Source organism: Filicampus tigris, chromosome 10 (genome assembly GCF_054856515.1).
Source record: "Filicampus tigris isolate MCC_2025a chromosome 10, RoL_Ftig_1.0, whole genome shotgun sequence".
Classification (NCBI taxonomy): Eukaryota; Metazoa; Chordata; class Actinopteri; order Syngnathiformes; family Syngnathidae; genus Filicampus; species Filicampus tigris.
The window spans coordinates 16,318,954-16,332,904 of NC_141226.1; the positions used below are offsets into that span (position 1 = coordinate 16,318,954).

Here is a 13,951-nt window from a genome sequence, read left to right on the forward strand (position 1 = left end):
AGTATCGTAAACATTTAAGGTAACCCTTCAAGTTTAACGTATTTGTCTTTTATTTACATTTCAGAAATGGAAAAAAAATAACGTGAGTACAACACGTGAAAGTTGACCTCGGAGACAAAAATGGTTTTATGTTGGTATATAGAATAGCGTAAAGAAATTCCCCATCAAAACGCAAAGAAAAATACAGTAGTTTACATTCCGTTTAAGAGTGTACAGGAAATGGGTTTATACAGTAAGAAGGAAAGTATTATACATGTCTTATAGTAGTAGACTAGTGACGTTGCACGTTGATGGTAAAGCACTATGACAAACTGAGACAAACCCATAGAAAAATAAACAGCTTCTCTAGAAGGCACAGTATGCACAGCGTCAATTTTAATTGGAGATGTATCTATTAGCCGCAATGTACAAACAAGCCTCCAACTTCAGTGTTACGTCAAAATTCACAATCCAACTTTATCTTTATATAAGGCTTTTTTCTTAGTAGTTAGTAACCAGCATCAGTTGTGATACAAAAAAAAAACAAAAACTAAATGTCTAGTAGGGTGTGATAAAAAGAGTGACACAAAGCGGAAGAGTCCTTTTTTTCAAATAATGCTGGTCTGGCACCTTTGGTGATCCATTCAATGCATACAATTGTGAGTGTGGACAGACGATCCCAACCTAGGTTCTAATGTGGCTCTCATCTAGTGTCTCACCAAGTCTAAAATGCCTGTGCTATAAATACCACAGAGATTATGAACACGTATAACAAGAAATCCAATGCTGCTTCAATTGCCACAGCCACATGAGACCACAAAATACATTATAATATAAAATGCTTGTTTCTTATTTATACAAAACAGAGAAATGGGACATTTGTCCAACACCCCTTTAAATTTGTCATGAAGGTTGTATTTATTGTATTTGGGGAAGAATGAGTGTCAAAAGTAATTCCTACAGCCTTTCTGTGGTCATCAGACTGTCAGAGAGAGCGAGACAGAGCTCTGGTGAATAGCTGAGATGGGAAAAGGAAAAAAACCACAAACACTAAATAGAACATTGCAATTATTTTGCTTTGGTTTGGCTTGCTTCCCCCCAAAAATTAAACTAGCCTTCCTGCCCAAAGTCCTCTGTGAATTTTTTCAGTTTTTCCAGATCCTGTTCATTGACGGTGGGCTTGGTGTTGGACAGAGACCTCAGCATGTCAGACTGCAAAGACCAAATCAATCGTGAGCATTATTTCACCAGAACAAGTAAACACAGCACTGTCTTGAAAAACGCCTCACCATGCAAACTATAGGTTCCAGAAGCTTCTCTCCGGGGACGTCGACCCATGTCATCTCAATTGCGTTGGGATCGCCAGGCGAGCAGGGCGTCAAGAGGTCGTGTACAATTATTAGGGGGTCCGATCTCGATGGGCCATTCACCTTGGAAACAACAATCAACGCAAACACAATGTGATAATGGTCAGGAAGAAATGGTACATCAAGTCTCAAACAACGACATGACTTAAAATAAAATAAAATGTAATTTTTAAAAAGTACCCTTTTAAAGTGGGTTGCTGCCTGCACTTTTCGAACGGGCTGCATGAGCGCGTCTCTCACGATGATACTGATATCCGCGCCCGAGTAGCCGTCTGTTTTCTTGCCCAGTGTGACAAAGTCCGAGTCAGTCAGACTGTTGGGGGTGGAGCCCAGGTTGAGTTTGAACATGAAGCCACGAGCGTGCTCTTCGGGCAGCGGGATGTAGATCCTCTTCTCAAATCTAGCATGGTTTGATTGAACAGAGGATGAGTGGACAGAGGCGTGAGCACGTTATGCAACTCGCACCAACTAGAGCAGAACCGGGCAGTACCTTCTTCTGATGGCAGAGTCAAGGGTCCAGGGAATGTTTGTTGCACCGAGTACCAGCACTCCGTCATTGTCATTTCCCACACCTGTAAGGAGAGAACAACACTTTGTAGTTCTGAACAATTTTGAAAAATTATCTAATTGGTATTCCCCCCTCAATATTGTGATTTAATAATATATATTGGTCTTAGAGGTTAGGCTTACTGTAAAGGGCAAATGAACCATGAATTAATATGAAAGACAGTTTATTCAACTACTATTTCAGTTCTTAAATTACTAAACACATTGACTTGCAGTCTTGTAAGACTCTACCAAACAAGTTCAATGGCCGAGAAGAAAAAATACATTTTGGGATTTTCAATTCAATGTTCAATTCAAAGTGGAGCTCATTTGTACTTATTATCGGAGTTTTATACTGTCATACGTTGACCCTTTTGTTGCCTGCAAGGTATAGCCCTTGAATTTATTCAAAATGGCTGCTTCAAACTAAAATGGCCGACCTTTTAGGACAAGGGTCCATGAGATGTCTTTGTTTACCCAGTTTATATCGCATGATAAAACCGGTATTGGGGCCAATTTTTTTTTTTCTCTAACTTTCAAGGAGTGCTATTGATTTGCATTTCAGGCATGCATTTGGGACGCCTAAAATATGTAAACAAACACTCCCCCTCACACCAATGGGCAATTTTAAGGGTCTTCAATGACCCTAACATGCACATCACAATTGTGAGGTAGACATGTTAACTGGTGACAAGGCACAAGATTTAAACACCCAACTTTTTGTGGAAATCGCTCACTTCTATGTATTTGCTGCATCTTTTTGCGTGACATAAAATGTCAGAAAAAAAAGTTGTATCAAGTGTTAGCCTTGTAAACTTTGCTTCTATTTATAGTACAACAGCAGGAGCAGCATTTTTTCTGCCCCATGTGCTCGGGTTAGCAACCCATTGTGAACATTTTACGGAGTGATGGAAAGATAGGGAGGGGTGGAATCTAGGCTGTCAGCGTCTAAAGCACAAGTGAAACGTCGGCTAGAAATTAAAATACAAGTTGTATGTTTAGTGAGTTGCTAAAGGGTGTTTACTTGCCACTCAATTACTTTAGTTCCTTTGAAAAAAAAAAAAGATCAGCAGCAAAACATTAGGGTGACTTTGTTTTGGTTGTGTTTTAAAATGTCCGTCAGTCTCAAAATGCAGTTGAAATAGAAGAGAAGTTTAGATACCGGATATATAGAAAGACACATATGCCTATTTTCAACAGTTTGGCAGTATTTCTTCAGGTCATTGTCCAATTATAAGACCCATTTGCACCCAGACTTTAACCTCCTGGCTTTTATCTTGAGATGTTGCTTCAGTATTTCCAACAAATTGATCTTTCCTCATGATACCATACCATCATGATACCATGGCCAAATGGACCGATACTCATGTGGTCAAACAGTTCAGTTTTAGACTCATCAGACCAAAGGACGTCTTTATAAGTCGCGTCTTCAAAAAAAAAAAAAAAAGTTATGTCCTTGTGTGCATTTGCCAACTGTAGCTTGACTGTCGCTCACGATGCCAGCTTCAGCCAGCATCTTCACAAGGTCTTTTACGTTTGTTCTAGGGTCGCTATGCACTTTTCTTCCCAAAGCCCGTTCATCTATGGAAGACAGAACCTGTTTCCTTCCTGAGTGGATGATGCCTGGAAATTCCCATGCTGTTAATGCTTGCGTATAATTGTTTGAACAGATGAATGTGGCACCCTCGGGCATCTGGAAATTGCTTGTTCAATTGCACAATTCTATTCTTGATATCTGGACTGATTTCTTTTGACGTCTCCATGTTACACAAAAAGCAGTGTGTTTTGGGGCGTGCCTTCAAAAACATCCACGACACGTGCGTCTCTAATTAACCTAAATGTAGTCCAACACATCAGAAGCTTCCAAAGACATGACATCATCTGAGATGTCCCAAATTGTTAAACGGCATAATAAATCTTTATGTAGACTTCTGACAACAATGGTTCTGGATATGTAGTTTACTGAATATTTTTCTTCTTTTCCTTCTAGAATGTGGTATTTAATTGAACAAAATATGATCGTGTGGATGGACTATGACCCCCCCCATCAAATGTTATAAACAAATAGTTGAAGCTCATCAGACCTACCTTGCATTTGCACCAGGAACTCTGTTTTGATACGTCGCGCCGCCTCGCTTTCGTTCTCACTTCTGGAGCCGCAGAGGGAGTCGATCTCATCAATGAAGATAATGGAGGGCTTGTGTTCCCTCGCGAGGGCAAACAGATTCTTAACTAGCCTGGGTGACAGAGATCACGCGTTCATGACGTGAAGGTAACGCTGCTTTGGTCATACTGTCACGTTTCACTCTGGACTCGGTGCTTTGCCAATAAGGGAACTTACTTTTCACTTTCTCCCAACCATTTGGAAACAAGATCAGAAGAGGAGACAGACAGGAAGGTCGAGTTGTTTGCCTCTGTGGCGACAGCTTTAGCAAGATAAGACTTTCCTGTCCCTGGAGGTCCAAAGAGCAGGATCCCCCTCCAGGGTGTTCTCTTGCCTTTAAATCACCAAAGTGGCAATTTGGAACTTAACTGGTGATTAGGAACACGAGACCTGGTCTGAACACTAAATTTGTATACGGTACCTGTAAATAGGTGAGGGAATTTGATTGGGAGAATCACAGCTTCTTTCAGGGCCTCCTTGGCACCCTCTAAACCTGCAACATCATCCCACTTGATGTTTGGCTTCTCCATAACAATTGCACCTGGATAAAAAAAAAAAAAATTACAGAATTTACATGCCTGAATAATACATAGACTCACTGGCCACATGATTAGGTACAGCAAAACACAATGTGCAGCCAAAAAACTTGCTTGGATAAAGTGAAGTAACACGCGCGATATTTTGAACACGTCAAAAGTTGTTCAACCAAATATTACGTTCCTTGTGACATCACACAAGACAAAAGCAAATCTTTTACAACGTCGTAGGATGAACTCAATGAGTGCTTTTGTGAATGGAACTCTCCTGCAACATAGTATAATGTCTGGCTGCTCAGGACATTATTAGCAATGCAAAAGCCTCATTGATATCAATTACATATTGTGCAAAAAGCAATGTAAGCAGATGTCAATTTAGCAGTTCACAAACAAGTGAACAAACTATGCCTTTTCTATTTTCCTTCATATGCCATACGTGTCGAGCTCTCTATCTAACCTGCCCAACATCACAGTGAACCTTTGTTCAGCGCCGAACAGAAAGATGTTTTGGATTGGTTATCACGTTGGCTGAGACGCAATGAAAATAAATAGAACGACTGACATGGGACTGAAAACAAATGGCACCAAAAATAAACACGCGCAAAGTGTTTCATTTTTTTGTGCTGACACTGACAATAGTTTCTTATTTTACAAAACGTACATGTACAATTTAATCCTTTTTTTAATTCATCCATCGTCTTTTAATGCATTTTTTTACAGAATACTTAGCCTTTTATTCTATTCAATCTTAGACGCCAATCTCAGGGTTTTATTTTTTTTTATTATTATATTTTTTAACAGGGCCAATTATACACTACACAACACTTGTAAAACCTTTTCTCAAGTGTGTGTGTGCTAGAATTAGAAAAGGTAGCAGTTTTATTTTATTTGAGTTTTACCTAGTTTTTATTACACAGTAGCTAACTCCTTGTACGTGTATAGCAGTTAAAGATGGGTAAAATTCTACTTAAATTAAGGTTTGATGATTGCGATAGTTTGCCTCTGGAACAAATTCATTTATTACTACATTGACAACTTGGAAGTTGACCAGTGTCACAAATAAGATCGTGTTCAACCTTGGTGAGTCCGCTCTAGCTAAGCTAGCCAAGATTCAAAACAAATACAACCCCCGCCCCGGTTTGATGCCGTGCTGTTTCACAACTTACTACTCAAATACGTAAATAACAAACCTGAGAGTTGATTCTGCATTTTCTTTTTCTCCGGATCATCAGCGTCATCGCTATCATTCCTGAGCACACAGACCGACAAAATCAACAAGACTGAGGATCTTAAGTCTGACCTGAATGGGTCCATACATCACTGCCCCGCCCACAAACACACCCTTTGTCATTCGACTCTTTGACAGGTTTAGCAGGAGCTTTCTCCTTCTTTTGGAGATACTCCTTCAACTTCTCTGCGCGGTCCAAATATTCAGCACATTTTGCGCGGATGCTCTGTTTCGCTTTGTCACCTTGAGCTTCATCTGCAAAGAGTCCGGAGAACATCAGACAAACGTATAGAGATAGAGTGTGACTTGTCAAAGCTTTGTCATCCGTGCAGGCTGAATAAAATATACTTTTGTGAGTCAAAGCTTACATTTGACCACGTGGAGGAAGTACTGTACAGCAGACTGGTACATCCGCAGAGCCTCCTCATAATTCTGAGCTTTATCCTCCTGAGCCGCCTTGCTGGCAAGATCGATGGCTTTCTAGAAACAAAAACACAAAAGAGAACAAGAGGTGCAAAATTGAGCATTTTCCCTCTGTTGCAAATGGCAATCAAAGTCAACAAAGACCCGATCATCGGATGTCTCAGAAAAATTATCGTGATCATCTGTCCTGTGCTGCAGGATGTGTTATGATTTATTTTTCCACCTGTAACTGCTTGGAAAACAGTTAGGGTCAGCATAGCGAATGTTAAACGTGTTCAATGGATAAAATGGCAAATCCTCATGTGCGGTCAACGCTGATTCGGCCTGAGCCATGGACTCCATGATTGTGACGTTAAATATTTTGAGTGTATGCTGTGTCTCACATATCTTTCGCCACACTAAAAACGACAAGGCGAAGGCTTCGCAAGTGTAACGTAGCTTTGTAACACCATTTCTTCTTTGTGTTTTGCATAAGTCTGGATGCCCTGTACATTTCCCTCACAGGTCAGTCTTGGTACTAAAACAGGCATATATTGCTATTTAAGTGGTGCACATGGCGATTTGTGTGATCATTGATATTTGAAAAATCAAATGGCAAAACATTTTATCGGTACTCCCATACGGAAGTGCGCGACTTCCAATGACAAGTATGAGTTTTAGCACACACAAGTACTAGTTCAATTGTTGGGTTTCATGTCCCATCTGACGTTGTGCACTGAAAGGCACACAGTGGTTCCGTGTGACGACATCAAGGTAGGTGTGCCAACACCTGACGACGGCATCCACTTCCTCTGTTTTTCTTTACAGTACGACTCTAAAGCTATCTTTAATCATAACAGCCAGTTTGTGATATAATAACAACAATGTGGCTCTCTAATGTAAGATGGAGTCATCGCACAGGCCATAAACAACATGCTAGTATAATCGTTAGCCGCGCTGTCAACCAAAGCGCACAGTTATAACACATTGTTAGATACAACAAGAAAAACGTGTTTTTTACTCCTTTATTGTGCGTGAATGGTTTTATGGCCGATACTTGAAGTTGTCCACAGACGACTTTTACCAAATAATATCAAAGATAGCAACGGCTAAGAAAGCTAAAATGGCTAATTAGCAGCACACATTTTCTTTCTTCTTTCGACTGTCGTCCAAATACTAAACGGGGCTTTTCAAATTTCAACAACCCAAGACAAAACAACACATTTATTTAATGTTGTCGAGTGAACTCGTTAGTTATTCCCCAATCATTTCGGCAGCGTCGGGTTTGAGCTTTCACTTACCTGTAAATTATTGTTGGTAGCCATGAGGGCTGATCACTTGTCCGATAGCCGAAACGATCAACAGAACTTTCAAAAAGTCTGCTTTTAAAACTTAGTCGATAAGTCAACTCGTCAACATGTATTTATCGCAGCTTTTTGGCTTGTTTTCTTTTCTGAAATCGTCCCCGACTTGTTTCGAGGAGGAAACTTCCGCATTGAAGAGCGTCGACTTGCGCACGGGGAATGTGATGACGTCACGACGCAGACGACGCTCCGCACACGTCAATGATTTTTTTTTTTTTAAACAACACACCAAAACGTACATGATAAATATTACCTTTTTACTCAACCCTCTACTTATTGCTGGCTTACAAATACATTAATTTTGGGAAATTATTGAAATGTTGGATATTGTAACTTTAAATCCCCCCAACCTTTAAAATCCATGGCTGCTTCAAATTCATACCGTTTGTATAAGTACACACAGCAGGTCATCGATTTACGACTTTGCTCCACCGCCGACATTTTTTTACGCACTAGACTATCATTAACACAATACTTAAGTCATAAATACTACAGTGAAAATGTATGAAAAACACTTTTAGGGTCATACCTATAAAACAATCAAATATAAAAAACTGAGTGCAGCGGTAACTGAGCATGCTTCTTGTGGAAGTAACAAAGTACAAATACCTATTCAGGTCGATTTTCATGTACTGTATCTGTACTTACATTGAAGATTTATTTTTCTGCCAACTTTTTATTTGCATTCCCTCACATTTGAAAACACCTGTATGTTCTACTCTTTACGCTGTCAAAACAGTCTTATTGCATTTTTCAGTTTGTGAAGATGACACAAAGTTTAAAAAAAAGTAACTGGAGAGAGGTAAAGTCAACAGTGGTTGAACTATTGATTGACTGTTGGACTTGTATCAGTACTTCTACTTCTACTTACCGAGCGTGAGTACTTTAACCACCTCTACGCATGACCAGTATTCTTACAGCACAATGTAGTCGATCACAGTGCAAATTAGTTAAATGCGTGGTTTTTGTAACCTCAAAACCATGTATGTCAGGATAGTCCCCCACGTGTATAGTTATTCACGCATTTGCACAAGAAATATTATTCAATATCAACCTCTTTATACTCTAGGTACTCCTGTAGCTCTTCCGCTCTGTCCAGATACTCCTTACATTTGTCTCTGATTTTCTGATTGCCATTTTTACCCTGGGGTTCACCTGATGGAAAGAAAGACATCATGTTCATTAGCATGTTCATTAGTGATCCATTCGTCACACTTCAATTTCTTTGCCATCACAGATTCACCCCCCCCGCCCCACTTCCCCAAAAAACAAGAAGAAAACACAAAACACACTTTAATTAATGCATGAGTTAATCATTAAGATACTCACTGAGCTGAAGTCTCACACATATTGATGACAGGGTTTTGCACAACTTAAGGGGTGTCGGAATTTTAAGGTTTCAAGGTACACAGAAGAATAACATGCATCATTTGTCGAAACTTTAGGCAATCTCAGTGATGCACATCCATGTGTGGACTGTGAAGAGTCAAAATCGGAGCCTTTCTGACCGACATCAGACACAATGAGGTACCTGCCTTGGTGACTCACGATTTAAAATGTGGAGAAAGTACTTGACAGCGTGTTTGTAGGAGCGAACGGCCTCTTCATAGTCTCCCGCCTGGTCCTCTTGCGCGGCCTTCTGCGCCACTGCTATGGCTTTCTGAAAGACGACAATCATAGTTGCTTGAAACATGTTTCTTATTCTTACATCTGCTTATTGGGCTGCATATGAGGAGCAATGTGTTAAAAGCAGCCCACTAATGTGGTGTGGTTGTAAAGCGGGTCAAACTACAACAACAATAATTAATTAACAGTGTTAAATTGATAACTTTCAGACAATGTCAGCCAAAATTGAACAATTATATTTTTTGTACATCTGCTCTTGTATTGGATCTGATTGGGTTGTGCTGTTCTAATAAATGTAAATTGGACAGCACTTATTTACTTCATTGTACCACTGCATTGAATTCCCCTCCAAAAGTTATTTAGTGGAACAGTGAGGCCAATTCCTTTTTTTTTTTTTTTGGTGTGGACTGAAAACATTTGTGCTTGACATAAAATTTGAATATGAGTCCAGAGATCAACAGGTCGTCTTTTATTTTCCAGTATTTACATCTGCATCTGATAATCAATGGATGTAGGATTGTTTAAATATTTAGGGAGGGTGGGGTAAAGAACATTAGATTTTGTTATAGCCCATTTATTTTTCGTGTGAGGTCAAGTCTTGGAACAAGTGACTGACAGATATGTTTTGTTGCCCAGGTGTGCCTTAATCCATTGACCATTCAAACAATTAATATCTGAATGTTTATGCTCAGTTTCTAATTTGGATTTCCCCCTAACTAAATTCATACTAGTAAGAGATGTAACCAACATGTAACCCAGGGAGTGGTCGATGAGTAAAGAACAAGCAATTGTGAAGCTGAGAGAAGTTCACAAACATTGGTCAGAGCAATCACAAGCATTTGGAATGTTCTGAAGAGGACAGACACAAATAAGAAACAAATAAAAAATGTGCAATTCATGGAAGGCTGCAGCGGTTGATGAAAGAAACATTGTGAGAGCTGTAAGGAAAAGAAACAAAAAAAAAACCAACTGTTAATGACATCAGCAATGACCAGGAATGAAGGTATCACAAGCGTTTGTCTGCAGAAGGTGTCACTAGAAGAGACTTAAACCCTACAGAGCATGCATTTTATCAGCGAAAGAACAAGACTGAAGGGAGTAACGGGCCAGAGCATACAACAATAAAAGGAGGCTGAGCTGGGAGCAATGAAAAGCCTGGGAAAGCAAAAAAAAAGAAAAAAAAATTTAAAAACAAATAAGTATGCAAAAGGTTGGTAGGACCAGCCGAGGATGTGATGCAAAATACAGTACGGTATTATTTGTGTCAATGTATTTTAAGTCCATCAATTACAATATTTTTCTTCACCTAAAAAAAAAGGGAAAAAGGTGTTTTGTTATATATAATACCATCCTTTTATATTGTGTATCAGATCCAGATGTCAGTTGCTGGGTATAAAAGCTGAAATGTTGAACATTTGTCCCATATTCATCTTTTGTTGTCCATCCCAAATATTTCCAGTCGACAGCAAAACTAAAGGAAACGGCCTCACTGTCCCAAAACATTTGGAGGGGAGTAAAGATGTGTTGTCATAACATAAAAGATTGTCACTACTGTTCATGATTAGGAGGAGGTTTTTGTGGTAAAGTGAAAAATGTGACTAATTAATGATAACCCATTGACGTAATGAATTGTATTAAACGTACAGTAATTTCCATTTATTCATTTATTAGTTACTTATTTACATTCTTTCGTGCGTTTTTATTATTATTATTATTATTATTATTATTTGTTTTTAAACAATTTTGCTATAGTATCATGTTGAAGCTTGCAATTAGCTTGGGTAGGGCAACAAATATGTTTTTATTATGGACTACATAAACTCAGGTCACTTTTATTGCAAGACGGGGACACAGATGTTATGATAAGTAGTGTAATAATGTGGTACTTGAACCTTAAATTACAGTCAAGCACGGCTTCCACAAGCTTCTTCACTTGAAAAAGTAGACAGTAAGAATTCATAGTCAACGCATGAGCTTTCCCAGGTTGATCACTGAATATGAAAACGTGATTTGTTCACAAAATGACGATTTGAGTTTGTCATTTACGCTGAAAATTTAAACAACACCGAAAGTTCGTTCCTCCTACCTGCAGATTTGTGGGCTCCATGTCGGAGTCCAATAGGACCCAAAAGCAACAAATTTGAAATTCAAACCCGGGTTTGAATTTGTTGAAAATCAGTCACTCACAAATGACAGCGCACTTTAGTTCCTGGTTGGTGGCACAGACGTGCCACACGCTAAATAATGCCGTCCAGTGGGTGAGTCACAAGTTGTTGTCGTGCAAGTTCCAAACACTGCTTCGCCGAAGCCTTTGCTTTTCCTCACCTACCATAGAAACCCATTCAAACACAAGTGTTTAGTTATTGTTTTACATAGTGTACTTAAATAAATAGCACTCGTCCCAAAGTGAAACACTGTAAGCCCCCTCTCATTTCACTTCGATATCTGAAACTTAAGTCTTGTGTAACGCCCCTAAAAAAAAAAAAGGTTATGCACAGCAGAGACACTAGAGTGAGCCAGAGTTCTACTTTTCGCCACGACTGGTGACCTACCAAAATTACCTCGCCAAAAGCCGGATTTCGGTCTTGATTATAATTTAGTTTAAATAATTGCGATTGTTTAAACGTGGAGTTGAACACACGCACACTTGCGCGCGATCACGCACGGACACGCACAAACAACAGATGTGTAGAAACGCCCCGATTTATAGAGATTTATACCTCCAAGATATGTAATGTTTTTAGTTTTGATTGTAGTTTGGAGCGTGTCCAAATGTTAATGATTGTAAAAAGAGTTTATTTTACTACAAAAGTGTATGGAAATCACAGTGGTGGGATGTAACGAAATTGGCTTAGTAGACGAAAATATAAATACTACTTTACTTGGGTAACCTATTATTTTTTTGACGACTTTTACTTTTACTCTCTTTATTTACAAACATATATCAGTACCTTCTTCTAATTGATATCGCAATTAGGGGTTAAGTTACTACATAAAGGAGGGTGGTGGTATTAAGTCTGGAGAATGTGCTTGGACACCAACATCGTCATTGTACATAATTGACAGTAAAAACAAAAAAAAATTACCTTTTACTTTAATTCAGGCCCACTTTTAAATGTAATAATATAGCCCTGTGCTTCCAGTACCTTTTCACTTTCGATTATCAGTTCAATCAGTACTTCTAAATTTACCAGAGCATTTTTTTTTTTACTCAAGTAACTGTACTTTTACGTAAGTACAGAGAGTGAATACGTTTTGCCACCATTGACAAATCGTGACAAGAGGACCACACAAGCAGGCAATAGTCGACGTACGAGTGACACCTGAGAGCGTCAGGGAGCGGAACCGCTGCATGACAACAGACAACCTGAAGCTTTCCACAAAGAAACATGCCTCCGTGGGACACTTCCTCCTGCGGTGGGTCGTCACGGTAAAGGCTGGACTTGGGCAAAGTGTTCTGCTCGAGGAAGTAACGCGCGTAAATGGCGCAGCCCACAAGGACGCGGCGCTCCTCGGGGTTCTCCAGCTGACCAGACCCACAGTCGGGAGGGACCTCTAGTGTGGAACATGGGGAGAGAGGTGACGGGAGCGCACCTCCTTGCACTTTTGCTCGCTATTATTGTTTGCAGGTGCACGCGTGCACAAGAAACCTTCAATGGACTCACTGGTTTTAGTTTGAGCCCTCCGTACTTCAACCTGGCGCAAGGAGCGAGGATTTCTGCAACAGCAACCTGTGGGAAGGATGAGTTCGGGACGCCGAGGGCTGATTTGTACTGTAAACTTGTCGGGGGACCAACCACTGGACTTCTCACTCAAAATATTCGGGTAAGTTGCACCGCCATTTGTATTAACATTATATAGCCACCATTCTGAATGTTTCCTGTTGCCTCAGACAAGGTTTCAACTGCCAGAACTCCTTGGAGTTTTACTCCATTGTTTGTGAAGGAAATAGCCTTCAGCAGTAGAAGTGTAAGGGCTCGACATCACTTTTGGAATAATAGCAGTCTCACAATGAAACATACACAATGCTTGTATTTGAATGCACTGTAGGGAGGACAATAGGAGTCCATTTCTGTCCCTTAAGGTCTAAACCTAATCCCTGGAGACATAATATCTTGTTTTTCCATGCTTTCTGTTTGTTTTTGTTTGCCTTTATTTGAGAAATATCATCTTCATAATAAACTCAAATTATGATCTGGCTGTAACATGCTTCCAGTAGATTTTTTGATGATGTCTTTTTTTTTAATTCTTGGTCATGAAGGATGTCCATGAGTGAGATATAGCCCCCTAGAAGGGATGTCCCTGCATAGAGGCTAATATTCTAATATTAACTGGACTGTAAGGTAACCTTTACCAGAGCCCAAAAAGTTACACTTGTGTTCCCAAACTGTTAAAAAGTGTCAAAGCGCATAAAGGCAAACAGATTTTTAAATCCAAAAGTACACGTATGTCCCTCAAGGTATGAACGACACTAATCAAATTTCTTGTGGTAACATCTGAACTACAAAGAATTTTTTTTTTGTGGGTGGGTGGGGGGATCATGAATTATCCACCCACCGGAAATGAAGATGTTAGTGTAAAACTTTAATTAACTAGGCAATAAACTTTTAAAAGTAACATAAAATGTACTGAACGTTTATGTACTGTACTATACTGTACTCAATTTATATATATTTCATGCTTTTAATTTTTTTGTTGCTGTGTTCAAATACAATATAAAAAGTGTGTTTTGATATGTT

At 39.4% G+C, this 13,951-nt stretch overlaps 2 protein-coding genes across 5 annotated transcripts in view; one reads left to right on the plus strand and one right to left on the minus strand.

Annotated features, from left to right (window-relative positions):
• Positions 1 to 32: 32 nt before the first annotated feature.
• Positions 33 to 11,648, minus strand: vps4b (vacuolar protein sorting 4 homolog B). Of its 2 annotated transcripts, XM_086042736.1 has the most exons (13): positions 11,299 to 11,648; positions 9,135 to 9,246; positions 8,641 to 8,741; positions 6,189 to 6,300; positions 5,934 to 6,075; positions 5,783 to 5,841; positions 4,478 to 4,597; positions 4,234 to 4,390; positions 3,981 to 4,129; positions 1,837 to 1,918; positions 1,527 to 1,746; positions 1,269 to 1,409; positions 33 to 1,191 (listed from the first exon to the last, which is right to left on the minus strand). In XM_086042736.1, the coding sequence occupies exons 1-13, from the start codon at positions 11,317 to 11,319 to the stop codon at positions 1,090 to 1,092; spliced, it is 1,518 nt and encodes a 505-aa protein (XP_085898862.1). In that variant the 5' UTR covers positions 11,320 to 11,648; the 3' UTR covers positions 33 to 1,089. The 2 variants fall into 2 exon arrangements, with proteins under 2 accessions (XP_085898862.1, XP_085898863.1); XM_086042737.1 differs by lacking the exons at positions 8,641 to 8,741; positions 9,135 to 9,246; positions 11,299 to 11,648 and adding an exon at positions 7,524 to 7,849.
• A 212-nt stretch (positions 11,649 to 11,860) lies between these two features.
• The window catches only part of LOC147141062 (laminin subunit alpha-3-like), a 65,743-nt gene continuing 63,652 nt past the window's right edge, over positions 11,861 to 13,951 (plus strand). For 2 of the 3 annotated variants that reach the window (XM_086044125.1, XM_086044126.1), the window contains exons 1-2: positions 11,861 to 12,629; positions 12,704 to 13,037. In XM_086044125.1, coding sequence (XP_085900251.1) covers positions 12,565 to 12,629; positions 12,704 to 13,037 — 399 coding nt within the window. In that variant the 5' untranslated portion in view covers positions 11,861 to 12,564. The remainder of the gene's footprint in view (positions 12,630 to 12,703; positions 13,038 to 13,951) is intronic. The other variant, XM_086044124.1, reaches the window with a different exon arrangement.

Excerpts from the sequence above, each read along its gene's own strand:
- vps4b (XM_086042736.1), bottom strand. The coding sequence starts at position 11,319 with ATGGAGCCCACAAATCTGCAG. Across the intron at positions 4,391-4,477 it reads ATTCCCTCACCTATTTACAG|GCAAGAGAACACCCTGGAGG; the intron begins GTACCGTATACA and ends GGTGATTTAAAG. Across the intron at positions 1,192-1,268 it reads TGGAACCTATAGTTTGCATG|TCTGACATGCTGAGGTCTCT; the intron begins GTGAGGCGTTTT and ends TGGTCTTTGCAG.